General features: G+C 44.8%; 1 protein-coding gene across 1 annotated transcript in view; it reads right to left on the reverse strand.

Moving 5' to 3' along the window:
• cux1a (cut-like homeobox 1a) overlaps positions 1–21,582 on the reverse strand; it is a 436,348-nt gene that overhangs the window by 40,918 nt on the left and 373,848 nt on the right. The window contains exon 22 of the mRNA XM_085965092.1: positions 14,466–14,768. Coding sequence (XP_085821218.1) covers positions 14,466–14,768 — 303 coding nt within the window. The remainder of the gene's footprint in view (positions 1–14,465; positions 14,769–21,582) is intronic.

Below are 21,582 nucleotides of genomic sequence, written 5' to 3' on the forward strand. Positions count from 1 at the left end.
AAAAGTCAATCAAATATCTATCTTTGTTTATTAAAACATTCTGAGCAACACAAATACTGTTGCAAAGCATTCTACTTAATTTAACTTGTTTAAATTCATAGGATTACACAGGATATACGGCACAGAAACAGGCCATTCGGCCCAACCAGTCCATGCCGGCGTTTATGCTCCACTCCAGCCTCCTCCCGTCTTTCCACATCTAACTCTATCACCATAACCCTCTATTCCCTTCTCCCTCATATGCTTATCCAGCCTCCCTTTAAATGAATCTATACTATTCACTTTAACCACTCCCTGTGGTAGCGAGTTCCACATTCTCACTACTCTCTGGATAAAGAAGTTTCTTCTGAATTCCCTATTTGATTTCTTGGTGACTATCTTATATTGATGGCCTCTAGTTATGCTCTTCCCCACAAGTGGAAACATTCTCTCTGTATCCACTCTATCAAAACCTTTCATAATTTTAAAGACCTCAATTAGGTCACCCCTCAGCCTTCCTTTTTCAAGAGAAAAGAGCCCCAGCCTGTTCATCCTTTCCTGATATGTATACCCTCGCATTTCTGGTATCATCCTTGTAAATCTTCTCTGCACCCTCTCCAGTGTCTCTGTATCCTTTTTATAATATGGCGACCAGAACTGTATGCAGTACTCCAAGTGTGGTCTAACCGAGGTTCGATACAGGTTTAGCATAACTTCCTTACTTTTCAATTCAATCCCTCTAGAAATAAACCCTGGTGCTTGGTTTGCTTTTTTTATGGCCTTGCTAACCTGTGTCGCTACTTTTAGTGATTTGTGTATTTGTACTCCCAGATCCATTTGTTCTTCTACCCCCCCCCCCCCACCCCCAGGACTCGCACCCTCCAAGTAATAAGTAGCCTCCCTATTCTTACTACCAAAATGTAATACCTCACATTTGTCTGTGTTGAACTTCATTTGCCAATTATATGCCCATTCTGCAAGTTTATTAATGCCCTCCTGTAATTTGTTGCAGTCCTCCTCAGTATTGACTATCCCCCCCAATTTGGTGTCATCCGCAATTTTAGAAATTGTGTTTTTGATTCCCAAGTCTAAATCGTTAATGTAAATTGTGAACAGCAGTGGTCCCAGCACTGATCCTTGTGGAACACCACTTTCCTCCTTCTGCCACTGTGAATAGCTGCCTTTTACCCCTACTCTCTGCTTTCTGTCTTGAAGCCAGCCAGCAATCCATTCTGCTACTTGTCCCCTGACTCTGCATTCTCTGACCTTGTTCATCAGTCTATTATGGGGGACCTTATCGAAGGCCTTTTGAAAATCTAGATAAATTACATCTACTACATTACCATTGTCTACTCTCTGTTACCTCTTCAAAAAATTCAATGAGGTTGGTCAAGCAAGACTTTCCCTTTTGAAATCCATGTCGACTATTCATTACTATGTTTTTGGTTTCTAGATGTTCTATTTTCTCCTTTAGTAGGGATTGCATTGCTTTTCCTACCACCGATGTTAAGCTGACTGATCTATAATTCCCTGGATATGTTCTATCCCCCTTCTTAAATACAGATATTATGTTAGCTATCCACCAGTCCTCTGGCACTACACCTTTTTCTAACGAATTATTAAATATGTGTAGTAATGCCTCTGCTATCTCTTCCCTAGATTCTTTTAAAATGCGTGGATGCAATCCATCCGGACAAATTGCTTTATCCTCTTTGAGTTTGATTAGTTTAGTTAATATATCCCCTCTTTTATTTTAAATACACTTATCTCATTACTAATCTCATCATCCAATGTCATGTCCACCTGTTATATCTCCCTAGTAAATACTGAAGCAAAATAATTATTTAATATTTCTGCCATCTCTCTATTGTTACCTGTGGTATTAGCCTGTCTATCCCTTAATGGCCCTATTCCCAACCCAACCTTCTGTTTTTTTATTGATGTGCCTGTAAAATATTTTACTATTTTGTTTTATGTTCCTTGATAATTTAATTTCCTAGTTCCTCTTTCCCTTCCTAATTGTTTTTTTGAATTCTCTCCTAATCTCTTCGTATTCTCCCTTATCATGCACTCCCCTGCTGTCTATGTACTTAATGTATGCCTCTTTCCTTACCCTCAATTGTTCCCTTATGGCTTTATTCATCCATGGAGTCTCATTAGTGTTTAGCTTGTTCTTTCCTTTTAGTGGAATATATTGTTCCTGCACTCTGTTGAACACCATTTTAAATGTTTCCCATTGCTGTTCTATATTGTTGTTTGCCAATATTGTTGCTCATTTTATTTTCCCCAAGTTCTATTCTCAGCCCCTCAAAATCAGCTTTTCTCCAATCTATTAACCTGGTTTTCGTCATACTTATGTCCTTCTCAATTATCATCTTAAAGCATATTATATTATGGTTCTCTTACTTTTACTTCTCTTAACTGCTCTGGTTCATTCCCCATTATTAGATCCAATAGTGAATCCTCCCTGTTGGGCTTTTTACATATTGGGTTAGAAAGGAGTCCTGTACACATTGTAGGAACTCTATTCCCTTACCCCCTTTACCTATCTCTTCTGTCCAATTAATAATCGGGGTAGTTGAAGTCCCCCATGATTATTATTCTGTTTTTTACTCATTTCCCTAATTTGTCTACAATTTCTTCCTCCACCTCTCTTCCTAGACTACACCTATTAGTGTGATTGATCCTTTATTATCTTTTATCTCTGTCCACATGGATTCTATTTCTGTCTTGCTGATAGCTGCCTCACTTTTTTCTACTGCCATTGTGTTATCCCTAATAAGTACAGCTACTCCACCTCGCCTTTTTCCCTCCCTATGTTTTCTAAATATGTTATACCCTGCAATGTTTAATTCCCAGTCCTGATTTTTCTGTAGCCATGGCTCAGTGATCCCTACTATGTCTGGTTCCTAGCAACGCATGATTGCCTCCAGCTCCCATGTTTTATCACAGACACTGTGTGCATTGCTGTACAGACAGTTTAACTCATTTTTAATAAATTCAGGTTTTTGTTCAGAACCTCCCTCCAAATGTAACAGTACAGTCCTTCTGGTCATCACTTAACCTTTTGCTAGTTGTTTCTGAGTTCTCTCTCAGATACACATAAATAAAAGGAACGTAGCTGCTCTAATCAATTGTGAAATCAAAATAAGAATTAAACAATTGCAAAATGTTATGTCACACTTGCAGTATGATGAATTTACTAAATAAAGAAACCTTTTAATATAGTATCCTGCACCGTTTTTAAGCAAAGTTACCCGAGAAAAAATTGATAAGTTCATACTTGTCCTTGTTTTGAGGATTTTACACAGGAAAAAAAAAACCAAATTCCAGTTACTTTCACTGCTTCTAAAAAGTTTTCCAGAATGCTATCACTGCTACTCCATCAACAGAGGAGGGTTCGGGCTTACAAAGTACTGCCGCACTCCGAAAGGTAAGTCTTCCTAGCGAGCAAAATATATTTGGGAGCTTTAGGCATAAATGCATTCTTAGCATGCAGTCTGCTACTTTGTTGAAAGCTGAGCGATAGCTCCAGGACGTCCCATAAACCCAAGCCCTCGGTTTCTCAGAAAAGGACAAGCCTCCAGCAGAAAACATCGCTGGACACATTTTAAATACACAAGTGGCTACGATCTGTATATAGATAGTTAATTACTGACCCGATGTTCAGTTGTGATTTGTTGCAATTATAGGACTATGAAATTTCAGCCAATCTGTTACAACTATGATGCAGAAATGTGCAGATGTGATACTAGATATGTGACAGACAAAAGGCACGTTAGACACACGACAAAAGGCACGTTAGACACACGCCAGCTGACCACGCCATCCTCTTCCACCGTCACTCCTCCGTGGCACTGCTCTAACATCTCTTGTAATGATTTCTCACATCCTCCACGCGGTCACTTTGACAGTGCCCCAAAGCTCCCTCCATATCCCCTTACTTTCCTTGTCCACGTAACCTCTTGATGGCATCATTTGCTGTCACAGGCATTGCTCCCTCTAATTTTGTTTTGGTGTGCGGTCCCGTTAAATTTGCTGCCGCGACCCAGCATGCACAGTATCTTTCCCAGCAGCGGCGGCTGGTGAGCGGCCTGTGCGGGACCGCCTGATTGGCCGAGCACCTTAGGGAACATTATGTTGACAACACCCAGATCTACTTCTCCAACACCACTCTTGACTCCTCAATCACTTCTTTGTAATTCAATTACTTAGATGACATCAAGTTCTGGATAAGCTAGAACTTTCTTCAGTTCATGATCGAGAAACCAAAGCCACCTTGTTTATCTCCCTCCAATACTCTGTACCTCAGTCCTGTCTCCATCTCTCTCAATAGCATCCCACTCAGGCCCAGCCCAACAGTGCTTAACCTCCTGCATTATTTGACCTCGAGTTTTGATTCAAACACCACATCGAGTCATCACCAAGAGTACTTGGTTCCACATCTGCAACATTATCCGTCTCTGCCCTATCGCATCCCACTGCTGCTGAAACCCTTATTCATCCTTCTGCCACATCCAGACTTGGCTCCTCCAATGACGTCCTTGCTGGCCTCTTGAATTCTTCCATTCACAAATTGCAATTCATCCAAAAGACTTGCATCCATTATCTATCCCACACCCCCATCACCTGTCCTCACCAAGCTGCATAGGCTCTATATCCTCCAACCCAATCACTTCAAAATCCTTGCCCTCCTCTACAAGTCTCTCTGTGGCCTTGCCCCTCGAAACATTCAACCCTCTGTTCCAGCATGCAACCTTAGTTCTTCTGACTTTGGTTTCTTTTGCATCCCCCCTCCCTGTGCTCCATGTTTAGCAGCAGAACCTTTGACCAACTCAGCAGACACTCTGGAATTCTCTCCATAAATCCCTTCACCTTCTTCTGCCCGCCTTCAAAAGCTTGCTTAAAAGCTACTTCTGTAGTCTTTCCTACGATCATTACATTAACTCTTTTTCTACCACTGCTCAATATCCAGTTACTTTTTTGCATTTGTGAAGCATTTTGAGACTTTCTATTATTTTAAAGACACTATAAAACTTTTTCCAATGCCCACAATTCTAACAGAAAAAGTCTATGTAAACACGTCACACTATAGTTACGCCCTCCTGACAGTGGGGGCACTGCAGTCCCCCAGTCTCCTCTCTTCTGCTGTTTAAGTTCCCCTGGCTCTAATAGTGGGTGCATTTTATCCCTAACCGCAAGTTCAAGCTGCACGGTTAAAGTTACCTGAGCCCACTGCCCATCCCCCGACCATACCTGTTCTTTGTTCTCAGTGAGCACTGGCTCTTCACATACTTAGCTCCCAAATTCCCAGACCTCTCTGCCATCAAGACTTCGCTTCTCCACTAGACTAGTGATCTAGTGACTAGTGGATCGCGAGTGGAGCTCGGGGCCAGGGATCGCGAGAATATCAGTGCTAATTTGATCCTGTGAGAGACAACATCATTCATGTCCGAGGCCGGGACCCAGGAACAAGGACGAGCCCAGCAGCGAGGTCAAGGCCCAGGAGTGGCGCAGCGTGGACCAGCAGTGGGGTCGGGGCCCAGGGAAGGTGCGGCACAGGCCAACAGAGAGGTCGGGAGGACCACACTGCAGCCTATGAAACCCAGGCAGAGAGGACCTGCGGGAAGGAGGGAGGAGGACAGTAGCAGTATGTTTGTGTGTGTGTGCTAGGCCGTTGTAGCAGAGCCTGGTCTCCAATCGTCTTGGATCCCCTTGCCATTGGACCAAGACCTTGCTCTGTCAAGCCCGTGTGGTAGCTGGTGTGCAACGGCCACCCCACGTTAAAATAATTCACGCACAGGCATCTTCCACCCTTTAAAATGAAGTTCGGGACCTGGAATGTCAGGACCCTCATGGACAACCCCAACAGAGACAGACCGGAATGCCGTACTGCTATCGTTGCCCGGGAGCTCAGACGCTTCAACATTGACAACGCCGCCCTAAGTGAGACCTGGCGGGCAGGGGAAGGCCAGCTCAAGGAGCAAGGCGGTGGTTACACCTTCTTCTGGAAAGGCAAACCTGAAGAAGAACGTCGCCTCCATGGGGTAGGCTTCGCCATAAAAAATGAACTGGTCGGGCGTCTCAGAGACTCCCCTAGTGGTATAAACGAGCGCCTCATGACTCTTCGACTCACCCTAGCCCGGAACCAGTGCGCTACGGTCATCAGTGCGTACGCCCCAACACTGGAAGCCACAGATGAGACCAAAGAGGAATTCTACTCCAGCCTCGAACAATCCCTGTCCCGAGTCCCAATGGGCGACAAGATGATCCTCATTGGCGACTTTAACGCCAGAGTTGGAAAGGACTCAGACCTCTGGGGAGGTGTGATCGGCAGAGAGGGGGTAGGGAAAGCCAACTCCAACGGTACCCTCCTCCTGTCGAAATGCTTAGAACATGGCCTCGTCATAACCAACACCTTGTTCCGTCAGAGAGACAAGTACAAGGCTTCATGGCAGCACCCTCATTCCAAGCACTGGCATCTGCTGGACTACGTCATTGTCCGAGCGAGGGACCGCAAGGACGTCCGCATCGCCCGCGCCATGACAGGAGCTGACGACTGCTGGACAGACCACCGCCTAATCCGCTCCGTCATCTCCATCAATGTAGCCCCAAAACAGCGGCGGCAATGCCGCAGGAAAATTAACGCTGGAGCACTCAAAGACCCCGCTAAGAAAGCCCTATTCAGCCTGCGCCTCACAAACAACCTGACGACTCCCAGTGATGCAGAGACACAGAGTGCCCACAGCGTCTGGTCTGCACTCAAGGCCTCCATAATCAGCACCTGTGAAGAGACGTTCGGTCACTCGACCAGGAAACACCAAGACTGGTTCGATGAGAACGACCAGGAGATCCAGGAGCTAATAAGCCGCAAGCACAAGGCATTCCTGATCTGGAAACAGCAACAGAACTCGAGAGCAAGAAAGCAGCTCTACAGAAGCCTGAAGGCCGAGGTCCAACAAAAAACTCGCAACCTAAAGAACAGATGGTGGGTGGAGAAAGCGCAGGAGATCCAGCAGCTAGCCAACAACCACGATGTGCATGGATTCTTTAGCGCAATCAAGACCATCTATGGCCCAAGCACCCAAGGCCCTTCCCCACTGCGGGCCAAGAACGGAGAGGTACTCATCAAGGACAGAGAGGCAGTCACTGCCCTCTGGAAGGAGCACTTCGAAGATCTCCTTAACCACGACTCTGTCTTCGACACGAGTGTCCTCAACTCCATCCCACAGCATGCCATCTCAGCACAACCCCAGCCCGGCATGAGGTTGAAAAGGCCATCCGACAACTGAAGAACAACAAGGCCTCAGGAGCAGTTGGAATCCCCGCCGAGGCACTAAGGCATGGTGGAGAAGCACTACTGGCGTGAATTCATGAACTCATTTCTCTTATCTGGAAGGAGGAGAGCATGCCAGGGGAACTCAGAGACGCCGTAATCTTCAAGAAAGGTGACAAGTCCGATAGCGGTAATTACAGAGGAGTTTCCCTGCTGTCTGCCACAGGGAAAGTAATCGCAAGAATCCTCCTCAATTGCCTTCTCCCAGTGGCCAAAGAGCTCCTCCCAGAGTCACAATGCGGATTCCGCCCACTAAGGGGCACAATGGACATGATCTTCACCGTACGTCAATTACAAGAGAAATGCAGGGAACAGCACCAACCGCTGTGCATGGCCTTCTTTGATCTCACAAAGGCCTTCGACACCGTCAACCGTGAGGGATTATGGAATGTCCTCCTCAAATTCAGCTGCCCTCAAAAGTTTGTCACTATCCTCCGCCTGCTTCACGACGACATGCAAACCGTGATCCTGACCAACAGTTCCACCACAGATCCAATTCGCGTACGAACCTGGGTCAAACAAGGCTGTGTCATCGCACCAACGCTCTTCTCGATCTTCCTTGCTGCAATGCTCCATCTCACCCTCAGTAAGCTCCCCACTGGAGTGGAGCTAATTTACAGGACAAACGGGAAACTGTTCAACCTCCGTCGCCTCCAGTCCAGATCCAAGGTCATCCCATCCTCTGTCCTCGAATTAGTATGCAGACGACGCTTGCATCTGCGCTCACTCGGAGGTCGAACTCCAAACCATCGTCAACACCTTCACCGAAGCGTACGAGAGCATGGCCCTTGCACTAAACATCCGTAAGACAAAGGTCCTGTATCAACCTGCCCCCGCCACACAGTACTGCCCCCCCGATTATCAAAATCCATGACAAGGCCTTGGACAACGTGGACCACTTTCCATACCTCGGGAGCCTACTGTCAACAAGGACAGATGTCGACGACGAAGTCCAACACCGCCTTCAGTGTGCCAGTGCAGCCTTCGGTCGCCTGAGGAAGAGAGTGTTTGAAGACCAGGACCTCAAACCTGGCACTAAGCTCATGGTCTACAGAGCAGCAGTGATACCCGCCCTGCTGTATGCCTCAGAGACATGGACCATGTACAGCAGGCACCTCAAAGCACTGGAGAGGTACCACCAACGCTGCCTCCGCAAGATCCTGCAAATCCACTGGCAGGATAGGCGCACCAACGTCAGTGTTCTTGCTCAGGCCAACATCCCCAGCATCGAAGGTTTGACCACGCTCAATCAGCTCCGATGGACGGGTCACATTGTCCGCATGCCCGATACGAGACTCCCAAAACAAGCGCTCTACTTGGAGCTCCGACACGGCAAGAGAGCCTCAGGTGGGCAGAGGAAACGCTTCAAGGACACCCTCAAAGCCTCCTTGAAAAAGTGTAACATCCCCACCGACGCCTGGGAATCCCTGGCCCAAGACCGCACAAAGTGGAGGAGAAGCATCAGGGAAGGCGACGAACACCTCGAGTCTCTTCGTCGGGAGCAAGTGGAAGCCAAGCGCAGGCAGCGCAAGGAGTGCACATCAACCCAAGCACCCCACCCACCCGCCCCTTCAACCACCGTCTGCCGCACCTGTGACAGAGACTGTACCACTTAAATGTAAGGAGAGAATGTATGGGGGCGAAATTCTCCTCGTTTGCCCCGAGGCGATAACTGCGCCTTCTGCAAAATTCCGCAGGAGGTTAGTGGTGGCGGTACTGGGTATCGACCTGATCTTCTGCGCCCAGAGATCACGATGTCATCTCCGGGCACAGCGCCCCAGTCGTGCCTTGGGAGAAAAATTCCCCCTTGTGCCCTGCAGCAGCGCCGGGCGATGTTACTGACTGCTGCAGGGGCCGCGAACAGTGAGGTCGGCCACTCGCGGGGCCCATTTAAAGGCTGGCCGACATGGAAAAAATGGCCGATTAAAAAAAAAATTCTCAACACCTGACATTCCAGCAGATACCAAAAAAAAAAATGCAGAGCTGACAGCAGGGAGCCCTTCCCTTTAATTGAGGGAAGAGCCCCTGCAACATGGCAGCACCACACGTGCCACTGCAGAGCACAGCGCCCCGGATTGGGACATTCCCTGCCTCGCGCTTCATTTAACGCTCCACCTCCCTCTTGCAGCAAAAAATGGGAATTTCTCAAAACTTGGAAACGGTTAGCGTCTGGCGCTAACTTTCCAAACATTTTTGACTTAGCGCCCCAAATGGCCCTCCAGGGGAATTTCTCCCCCTATTATTTTAAAATGGGGACCGATTTACACCTGCACGCCCTAGTCTAATTATCCTGTGCCCTTAACCCTGCTTCACTGGAAGACTATACTTGTTCTCGGCTCCATGTGCAACATCGCATGAGATCGACTGATATAGATGAATTTTGGATATATCCCCCTAGAGTTGTTAACAGGACATTGGAGGATATGTTGTTCATTTTTCTGCTTCGGGGCTTTGTCTGTGATCTTTGGTAGAGCCGCTGTGCTGCAACTGTTTGTGTTCTCTCCCCGATGACCCTCCTGCAATGCCACAGTTCTCTCTCTCGACCTGTGTGCTGCTGGTTGGTCTTCCTTAGTGTGCATTTCACCTGTGCACATCTCTGGTGTCCCCTCGTGTCTCAGCCCAATCCCTTCCAATGCCTTTTTGCTTTTGAGAAAGGTATGTTGGATGCTGATGTGCTACTAGTGTCTGGCCTATTGCTTCACCCTCTCTACCCATGACCTTTTACCAAGCAAAAAGGTATTTTCCCCACTCACTGCCCTCCCCCCCTGCCATGGTGCTCCAGTGTCAGCCTGGGGCCTGCTGATTGCAATTCGCCAACATTAAACTGCCTGTCATTTTCCCAGTGCCTTCCGCAATCCTGCTCCTGCCACCAGACCTCATCTGCGCTGATTGTTGGTAAACCAGGTCAGTTCTGAAATCGCATGTGCTTATGATGCATTAGAAATGCTCATAATTTCAGAACTGAAGTGGCACTTAACCAGCTAAGGAGATCCAGCCTGGGGCAGCAAAGGACCAGGCACTGGGAAGATGAAAGGTAGTCCAGCAGGAAGCAGCAGTCAACAGGCCCTGCCCCACACTGGAGCACCATGGCAGGTGAGTAAAGGTGACAATGGGGAGGATGGAGCTAGAAAACAGAAGGTAGCAGGTTCCGGCCCAACGGTTGATGAATACGGCGGTGGGGGATGATTGGGGTGCACCTGATGGTGGATGAGGTGAGTGGGGCTGTGGCCCAGGTATGAGAGAGAAAGGGGGGAGCATGGTAACGTAGGAACAAGAGTAGGCCATTCAGCCCCTTGAATCTGTTCCGCCATTCAAGACCATGGCTGATCTGTATCATAACTCCATTTACCTGCCTTTGCTCCATATCCTTTGATTCCCTTATCTAAAAAAATCTATTGATTGGAGTCTTGAAATTTTCAATTGCCCCCCCAGTGTCTACAGCCTTTTGGGGGGGGGGGGGGGGGGGGGATGTTGCAGATTTCCAGTGAAAACGTGTTTTCTGATTATGCCCTTTTGTTCTGGATTCCCTCACCAGAGGATAGGAGGCCAGAAAAAAGAGATAGTGAGGCAAGTATAAACATTTTAAAGTGTTTTTTCTACCCACAGGAAACAGTAAAGAAAGGTAAAAGGAGACATTGTTGTTTAAAGAAAAAAGATGGCAGGTAGACCCGGATGACTCGCACCACAGCGCCACCAGTGATGGTAGCCTGTAACTGCAGCATGACAGGCAGCTATACTTTCCTCATTACGTAAAGCGTTCACATACCTTTACTAGCTTTTCCCATTAACATTTACATACTGTCCATTAGAAATGTTGGCCTGAAAAGTGTTTTTATTCATACTATAATAGAAAAATAAAATAAATGCAGAAATAATACAACTGGAAATATTTGCTGCATTAGAAGGCATTGTTCTGGGGTTGGGGTTGATTTATATTGTTGGAGCAACTCTGCACGTACCCATGTTACGCCTGACCTATGAATGTCTGATGAGGCAATGCAGAGGGAATTTTACTCTGCATCTAATTCATGCTCTAATGGACATGGGAGCACTTGATTTGGACACGATGCAGAAAGTGAGAAATTGCTCTATGTGCCTCCACTGACACCTTTCACCTGGATCAACACAAAATCACTCAAAACACAAACCAGAAAACGGTAAGGGAGGAAATTAAGGCAAATGAAAGAAAATACAGACAATTCTGCTAATAAAAGTCTTCATCCTGTTTGAGCACTAGGCAATCACCAAAAGGAGCAAAACGCAGTATTGAATACAACCCCCAACAGTAGGACACTGTACGTCCATTATTAGCTGGAAACAGCTGAAGCTGCTAGTCCCGACAGTAACACAGTTTGCATCATATAATTATCAGATCGCCCCACACACACAAGCAGAGATGCACACACAACCAACCAGTGCTGGCTAAAATAGCCACTTAATGAGAAATAACTCTGCTTTAAATCATTACAGATACCAGTCTCATTTTATGGAATAAATCTTGTTCACCTTTTAAACATTCTCTCAACTCACCAGTAGGCTGAGAGCAACACACGATTATAACCGATCTCTGGGACTATCACTGTGTTGTCTACTTGTCCACTGAGCATGTGATTTGAATTAATCTTGTACTCATTGAGAACACAATGGGTCTTCACACCAATGATCACAATATACAGAATAATAGATAACTGGGAATGAGTTACAAGGCAGTAATCCCATTGAGACAAAGCCACTAACAGCAAAAGCAAACCTCAACTGCTTAATCAACATCGTCTGAAACCTACAAGAAAATGACTCTTTCAAGATGCTCCAAGTATTTTTTGTTTGATACAATATAGACTATCTGTGTTAGTCAGTCTTGTACACTGCGTGTTAATCAGGCATTAAAGAAATCTCTTTCTCATCCAGGAGTGGAGACAGTGCTGCTGATATTGGATGTCTACATTAGTGCTGCATTCGACTGCTGAGAGATGTGCCAGTTAAACTGTGGAGACTTTTCTCCACAGGCATCGACGGCAGTCACTTGATGACTCTTAGAAGCTTATTTGTAACAGCATTTTCATTACGCTAGAATTATAATGACTCTTTTTGATGTTATAATTTCAGTATTAGCATCAAAAAAGAGTTTAATAAGTGTTAGTGTGGGGGCATAAGAGCTGTTGATGATGTTTGACCTGAGGAGTGACAGCACCACGTGACAGATCCAGTAGTAAATTACTGGGGAATAACACATACAGTATATATTACACTCTGTATGACCTCCATTTGTCAGGAATGTCCTTGGCAACAAAGAGCTCCTGTGCTTTGATGAAAGAGCTCATTCTGCAGCCTCAGCATTTAACAGCACAGAGGCCAATCGCTGCCCTGCAGACGTCTGACAAACTGATAAATGGAGGTTAGCACTTATTATGCTGCATGATGCAATCGCGGGCCAATCACAACAAACATCTTGCTCGCGTTTCCAGGGTTATTCTGTGATATACTTGGGTAAAACACTGTAGATTAAACAGCACCCAATCACAATGTATAAACTGTATCCTATGAGGTCTAGCTATCATGGTAACACCAACTGCCTTTTAAATTTAAGTATCATCAGCTCAAGCTTTACAACAACAGAATCACAAGTACCAGAGCTAGAGTAGGTCACATTAAAAGCCACAGTAAGACTGACGGGCATCACTGTAAACACTTGGATATAGTGAGAGGGCAACACTGTTCAATTTGTCTCTTCATTATTGTTATACCAGGTTAAATAAACAGGGTCCAGTGGCACTATTGCACTCAAGGAATGACTATAATAGGAGTCTCAGCACATCAGTAATTTTTTTTTTTTTTTTCTTTTTTTTTGAGTACTGCCATCAGCAATAATCAGCTCCAAGCACATTGATTAAACATCGGAACATTTACAGCACAGAAACACTAACCATACATTTACAGGTTTGATGTCATCATCTGCAGTGACAGGGATGACCTTATATTACTAGCTCAGTGATAGCACTCTCGCCTCTGAGTCAAGAGAGTGTGGGTTCAAGCCCTAATCCGGGACATCAGCCCACAATCCAGGCTGACACTTCAATACAGTACTGAGAGACTGCTGCACTGTCAGAGGTACTGTCTTTCAGATGAGACTTTAAACTCTGTCAGGAGAACATAAATGATCCCATGGCACTTTGCGAAGAGCAGGGGAGTTCTCCTGGTGTCCTGGCCAAGATTTATCCCCAACCAACAACACGAATAAAACGGATTCTCTGGTTATTTATCTCATTGCTGTGTGTGGGATCTTGCTGTTCCCCCACGCAGTGACTGGACTTCATTGGCTGAGGACCGCTTTGGGATGTCCGGACATCGTAAAAAGCACGACATAAATACAAGTTCTTTCTTTACTATTCTCTCAGTTACAAACTACCCCCTCCCTTTCAAACAAAAAATACTTACTGTAATGGATCATTTAAAAATCTCCTGCTCTGTAACTTGTTGCCTCAAAATGTTATGTTTAAATAATATATAGCAAATACTAACGATTACTGCATGATCACTGTCCTGGTAACATTCACACCAGGTCGATGTCACACTAATGGGGTCGACACCCATTCGTGGAGAATAGCCAAGTGCTAATATCATTTGAGGCTCCTGTTACTGTTCTAGCTATCTACCTGGCTTCTCCTATCCATCCTTCTTGGATCACCTGACGTGCATCATCTCAATTGTGTCATAACTATTTTAGAAATGAATATAAATCTAGGGGTGGGGTAGAAGTGCCCGATCTTCAGAAGCCAACAGGCAGATACAGATCGACAAAACAAATTACTGGTAACTAAGGAGGACCAATCCCAGATCCAACTCACTGCTGAAAATCTGTACAATCATCACATGATTTTGTCAGTATCTTGTATAAGAAAACAGAGGGCGTGCTTCCAGTGAAATGTCTGTTTACAGCATCCTCCAGCTGTGAGGACAGGTTCTAAAATTAGTTGTAATGTTAATATAAAAGAAGGGATAATAAAAACGGTTCGATAAACAATTTAAATCACGTACAATAAAATTTTGGGGGAATATAAATGAGAAAAAAAAATCCTGTTTTCTTTTTATACAAGATGCCTGTTATCAGAATGGAATCACTTGTGCCCATTTAAAGGTGTGTGTTACCTACCTAAGTTGTTGTCTGTCAGCACCTCTTTGACTTTCTTTGTGATGGCGTATGTATCGAGTTCAGGAGACATGGCTACCAGCTCCTGTATGCTTAACGCTGACTGGCCAGAAATTGGCAGTGATGATAGAACCTGAGGATCGTTCGAGGGCTGCTCACATGGTTCTGGTGGCTTGATGTCCTTACTGCTCTCGGTGGCTGTGGATTGCTGTGATGAGAGTTCAGCCACACTCTTCACTGATTCAGCAGAGCTGACTGGAGATTCAGGGGCTGGGCTGCAACTAGCCGAGGTCTTTGGGGTAATCTCTAAAATAAGTGAATAAACAATTTCATTATGAAAGTTTTGTCCTTTTTTGCTACAAAGCATTTTACCCTAAATGTTACTGTGGGTAGTCCTAGGCTTTTACTCAAAACTAAACCTTACAATGTCAGATTTCAGTTGTAAAATCAGAGATGTAATCAAGGGTTTAAGAAGAGGAAAACAGCTCCACATTAGTTCAGATTATTAAGTCAGTGAGTAGCTAAGCCACTCGGATCAGGAAGGAAAACTATCTGGAATGCTGGTAGAAGCCGTGTGATTGGCATCAGCACCTTTGGGTTAGAGGCAGGAAAGCCAGACTGGGTTCCTGCTCCGCCAGCTATCCAGTGACCCACACGGGAGATGCCCGTGTGCGGACACTGAGAGCTCAGGAGTAGAGTTAGTGGTGATGCCCCCTCTAGCCGAATAGTCTGCCAACACTTTGTCTAGGCTCACACATAAAGAACAGCCAAGGCGCTGAAGTGCAGTCAGCACCCAAGGAACCCAGCAGGCAGTCAAATTAGCAGAGATGTGAAAGGGAGGAAAACTGCAGACAAAGGTGGCAAAAAATAATAAAAAGAGAAGTAAAGATGTCTTGTGCACTGAAGATACAGTGCAGTAGGAAGAGGCAGAGGGCAATCTGGGCACGAGCTCCAAGAAGCAGTGGCTGTGCGCAGCTGTTTCAGTCAGTGACTAGGACTGGTTACTGCTGGCTCTGGAATTTCACCCCCTTACAATCAAACTCGTTCTGGCAAGGAACCGTAAACTCAGACTTTTAGATACAGACAGGCCGCATTTTATAAAATGCACAGCACTTTAATTAACCTACTTCAAATGGTCACATTTAAAAAAATAAAACTACAAAACAGGACTGATTCGTTCTACAGATTTACACTGCCAATTTTGTATCAAGTTACTCAATCATGTCACAAGCAATAATCTTTTTTAAAAAAAAATCTGCAACCTGGATTCACACATGACATCTCAGAGACTAATTTCAACAGTCCCACTCACCTAAACATTTAGTATAACAACACAGATTGGCCACTGTGTTGCCAATGTTGAAGTGACTGATTTACCTTGAGGTACTCGAGTTAGCAATACAAGCACAATTCAGACAGACATTAAAGTCCTCATTCTGGAAGAGATCTGAGATGAGGTTGTGCAGTGATCTTTTACCATCTCGGTTTAAATGCAATTTGATAGCTACCACTAAACTTCTGCAACTTCACCCATCTCAGCCCCTCTCACTCCCACTGCTGCTGAAACTCTCTCCAAGCCTTTGTCACTTTACACCCAATTCCTCCAATGCCCTCTTTACCAGTTCCACACTTCACAAATTGCAACCCATCCAAAACTGCCACCAGTATGTGGTCCCGTACCCTGATCACCCCTGTCCTTGCTGACCTTCACCGACTCCCAAGGGATCAATTCCAAAATTGTTGTCCTCACCGACAAGTCTCTCCTTGGTCTCATCCCCCTCCGTGTGCCCTATGTTGCTGCACGAGCTCCACTCTTCCAGCTCTAGCATCCTATGAATCCAGCCCTTCTTGCTGCTCCGCCTTCGGACACACTTTGCAACATGTTCTCTAAACCCCTCTTTCAAAGGCCTCCTCCAAAGCTTGACCATGCCTTCAGATGCCACCCCAACTCTTCTCCCACTACTACCTCAATGATGTTTGCCTCTGCGAAACACCGAGATGCTTTATTACACTAATGGTGTCATTATCGCTGGTGTCCTCCAAAGGTCTATCCTTGGCCCCCTCCCATTTCTCATCTACACGCTGTCCCTCGGCGACATCATCTGAAAACTCAATGTTAGAATCCACATGCACGCTGATGACACCCAGCTCTACCTCACCACCACCTCTCTCGACCCCTCCACTGTCTCTGATTTGTCACACTGTTTGTCCGACATCCAGTTTTGGATGAGCAGAAATTTCCTCCAACTAAATATTGGGAAGACCAAAGCCCTTGTCCTCGGTCCCCGGCACAACTCCATTCCCTAGCCACCGAGTCCATCAACCTCTTTGGCCACTGTCCGAAGCTGAACCAGACCGTTCGCAACCTCAATGTCCTATTTGACCCCGAGCTAAACTTCCGACCCCATAATCACTCCATCACCAAGACCGCCTACTTCAACCTCCATATCACCCGTTTCTGACCCTGCCTCAGCTCATCTGCTGCTGAAATCCTCATCCATGCTTTTGTTACTTGAGTGCATCCAAAACTCGGCTGCCCGTGTCCTAACTCGCACCAAGTCTCATTCACCCATCACCTCTCTGCTCACTGTCCTACATTATCTCCCGTTCCACCAACGCCTCAAATTTAAAATTCTCAACCTTGTGTCCAAATCCTCCATGGCCTCGCCCCTCCCTATCTCTGAGACCTCCTCTGGCCTTACAACTAAGGCTCCCCCCAGTGTTAAATTTGGGTGCACGGTCCCTTTAACAGGCTTTATGGCCCATTCAAAGTTTCGCTCATTTGCAAAATCTCACATTGTAAAAGCCGGTCCCGGGCTGCCTGGGACTGGAAGACAACTGCCCACAGTTTAGAGGAACGTTGCTTACAACCCTCTGAAATCTCTGCGCTCCTTCAATTCTGGCCTCTTGGGCATCCTCGACTTCCATCGCTCCACCATTGGCGGCCGTGCCTTCAGCTATTTAGGCCCTACGCTCTGGAATTCCCTCCCTAAACCTCTCTACCTCTCTCTCCTCTTTTAACATGTTCCTTAAAACCTACCTCTTGACCACCTATCTGTTTATTTCTCAGTGTCAAAATTTGATATCCCTCCTGTGAAGTGCCTTGGGATGTTTTACTACATTAAAGGCGCTAAATGCAAGTTGTTGTTGTTGTTGTATAAGCACAAGTTTTTGTTGAACTGTATTTTGTAATTACAGTTTCATACTGTGTACTTTGTTAACACAATTTCCCCCTCTCCCCGGCCTGCTGAGACTGGCCCCATCCCTGGAGAAGGCATGCGAGTAAATGCTTGTTGAGACGGGATTAGAACTTAGGCCTCCTAATTACGATTTTAAAACTCCAGCTACTGCACCTCCTTCCAAATTATTTTTACATTTAAACTTTAAAAATGTATGGATGTCCTGGAGTAAAATGACTCAGGCACAGGCACGATGGCTTAATGGCCTCCTTCCATACTATATCATTCTATGAACCTGTGACTGGATCACCCCAGGAAATTGGGAATTGAGTTACAGAATGAATGGGGCTTTAATAGGGACAAAGAGCAGCTGAAATATCACATCCCTGAAAACATTTGTGACAGCACGTGTAAAGGTTGAGAAGACAGCTTCTCAACTTTTACCACTTGCAGTATACAAATCCAAATGAATGGATTCTGTCTAAAACAATTATGACCTTCAAAGAGCACAACAAAATGTTTAACAGAATCACTCTGATTAACTGATGCTTGTATTAAAGGCAGTTTGGGTATTTACGGTTTCATTCTTCGGTTAAGGGATATAGCTGGAGTTGTTTAAAGTACCTGTTAGGAATAATGTAGTAAAATGCAGCTTTTTAATTTGCACTAACTGAAACTCTAATGTTAGCGCTGACAAGAAAATAGAACAAAATTTGCTCAGAATCCCGTGGAAAAGAAATGCGTTTTTTGTGCTCATTCATAAATACACGGTGGAGAATGTTATAATGGAGGATTCAGACTGAACCATGAAGAAATAATTGTAGATGTACAGAAACTGTGTTTGCCAGTTTTTGGTTTAGTACCTCTGCTTCAGTGGAAGAAACAGACTGGCATAAGACTGACTCAGCCTGGCAACCCCTCCCTCCCCCCCACAAACCATTGATAAACCGGACAACAATCAATAACCAGGACTGCAGCTATTTCAATAAACATGTCTTTCCCAAATCTGAAGACAATAAATTGGCAACTTGAACTTGAGGGGATGGGGAAACTGTATATTTTTAATTTAAATTTGATGTGCTTCTTATTGGAATATAATTGGTAAAAACAAAACTATTATATTGCAACTTAACAAAAAAAATTCAAACTCTCAACATATATCCTTTATCCTTAAAAGTCCTAATGCAAATCCAAGTCACCATTCTGGTCAAAACTATTTTTTTAATCATAGCAACCAGAGAATTATGTGCCAAATTTGCTCCTAATTCACCCATGCGAGGGAGCAGTTTGGCAGATCATCCATCTTCCTCACTGTATGGTGTCAAGGATGGCAGAAACTCCTGCATGATGAAGATATTTCTACTGCGGTCCGTGTCCTTTAACCTATACCAAGGTCAAACATACCACTGCTCAGCTAATGACATTCGACGGGGCTTTTTTCTGACTTGTGTAGTTCCGGTTTTCCTTCTGTTGATGTACACTATTAATACATCTCACTAATATTGTTTTCTAAGCTTTCTTTTATAAGCTTCTCATTTTTATTAGACAAATTTAAACAAATGGATTTTTGTAACTTGCTCCAAAATAAAGCTGGGCTAAAACAATTCCGGGATAAGATATTCCTGTGTTGATTTCTTCCAAATCTGAAACAGGATGTTAATAGAATTTAACATAAAACAAAATACAGATACTTCCTTCCTTCTATTTTATTTTGGGGAAATCTAACTTTCCATCTATTCTCTGCCCCTCCTTATAAGTGCGTTTCTGTTATTCATGCTGTCGTCCTTGGCTAGACATCGCCATGGATACCACCAATGTCCTGCCAGGACACAAGCTTGTACCTCCCTTGCTGTTTCATCTGTGCACCAGGAGAGGTGGAGTGTGAGCGTAACTGGACACTCTGGTTTAAAGCCAGGTATCCGAGTTCAGTGTACGATGCTGATGCACTGTGGGGCCCATACTAACTAAGTACTACTAGCTGTTACATAGGGGACATAGGGCGATTAACCCTTAGTTAAGGATGGGGAGGGGGTTTAAGGGACTAGCTTTGCTGATTTTTCCTCCCGTCTCTCCGGGTAAAGATTTCAGTCGGATATATTTAGGGTAAATAATCCAGTTATTTTATAACAACAACTTGCATTTATATAGCGCCTTTAACATAGTAAATCATCTCAAGGTGGTTCACAGATGTGTAAGGAAGAAATGGACACCGAGCTAAAGAAATATTAGGAGAAATGACAAAAGGGTTGGTCAAAGAGGTGGGTTTAAGAACGGTCTTAGAGGAGAGGACATTGGAGAGGAACTGGGATTCAAGGAGGAATTTCCAGAGCGTGGGGCCGAGGTGGATGAAGGTATAACTGGTGGGGTGAAGGGAGTCAGTGTGTTCTCTCAGCACTGTCTAGTGCACCTCTTTATATCACTCAAATAAGCCACACTGGGTTACACATCTGTAACAGTTACCTGAACGTGGTTGCTGCACAGACGTTTGACTGCAGTTTCAAATAGGTTATCACTGGCCAATACAACCCTAATATGATTAAAATGGAACATCAGTTTCAATCTCCGAGTGGTAGCAGTGCCTACCCAGGCGGAGAATGAATCAAACTGCTGTCCCACTACCACAAATGCATGGTGTGGAGAAAACGGTTTTTGTTGCTCATCGACCGCAGATTTTGTTTCTCCCCTGCATCTATACGAGAGACTTCGCTAAAGATTCACATCTGATGTGAATTTATAACCGTTACATAAACAGAGATTCTGATGCATCACCAGTGGCCTTACAGGATACTGTTTTAAAGCAGTTGCTTTTAATCTTTTCTCTGCTTTAAAAAAAAATAAACCTCAGAAACTAGCAGATGAGTGTGTTATAATAAACTTGACTGTCTTCATTTTCTGCCTATTTGAACAGTCAGGATAAAGCCATTTCTTATTATTACACCACTGTGCGGGCAGCTAGAAGATGATGTCTGCAAGCATTTTTCACCATGAAATAATTATTGCAACTGACATTTTTACTGCTGGCATGCCACAAGGCACAATGTGCATTCGGGGAAAAAAAGGAATTATTATAAAGAAACAGAAGAGCATTCAGCAATATGCTGCCAGACATAATCACTGTTCTGGTTACTAAAATGGCAGAGAAGAAACGTGCAAACGCAGAGCTTTTTGTGAACTTCATTGTCATCTGTCATGGCTGCCAACACTTAGCCCATTTGTTTGGCTTGTATTAGTCTGTTTGTCAATACTATTAGAAATCAAAGCTACCGAGCATCTCCCAGTCCTTTGGGAACCTTGGTAGCATTTCTGCACCAAAATCAAAACCTCAGCATACTGGGAAGAAATGGTGTTAAAGAAATACTGCTTCATGAGTGAACAAGGTCCTTTTTGTGTGAAAAAGATGAGATTACACAGATTCAAAGCCAGCTTTTCATTATAATCACTAAAAGCCGATTACATTTTTTTTTACATTTGTGGAAAGAATTTTGACTTTTTTCCTTAAAAAAGTTTTCTGCAAGGGACATAACACTGATGTTTTCTATGATGTAGTGTGAACTGGATAAATTCCATGAAACTCCTTCACTTCGCAGCTAGTAAAGATCAGAGCAGAGAGCACTAGCAGCTCTCTGTAGACAGCTATAGTTGCTAGTGCTGTCTGCATGGAAACAAGTCCACAATTGTCTGCACAGACTGAGTGGGACCTGATTCACACACTTACATAGAGCAAGTTCCACTTGTGGTTTACTTGCAGAGGTACATCAACACCAGGCACCTCCTGCTTCTACACCAAGGGTAGAATGCAGAGACGCTTGCAGCCACTGGCAATGGAGTTTCCTAGGAAACCACTTCCAACAAAGCAGCTACCTGTACCTTCACTATGGGGTGAACCTGCATGGAGACTGCTACCTCCACGGTGGATCTGCAGGGAAATTATTACTGCTTCT

Source organism: Somniosus microcephalus, chromosome 22 (assembly GCF_052327205.1).
Source record: "Somniosus microcephalus isolate GS21.2 chromosome 22, FLI_Smic_1.0, whole genome shotgun sequence".
Taxonomy (NCBI): Eukaryota; Metazoa; Chordata; class Chondrichthyes; order Squaliformes; family Somniosidae; genus Somniosus; species Somniosus microcephalus.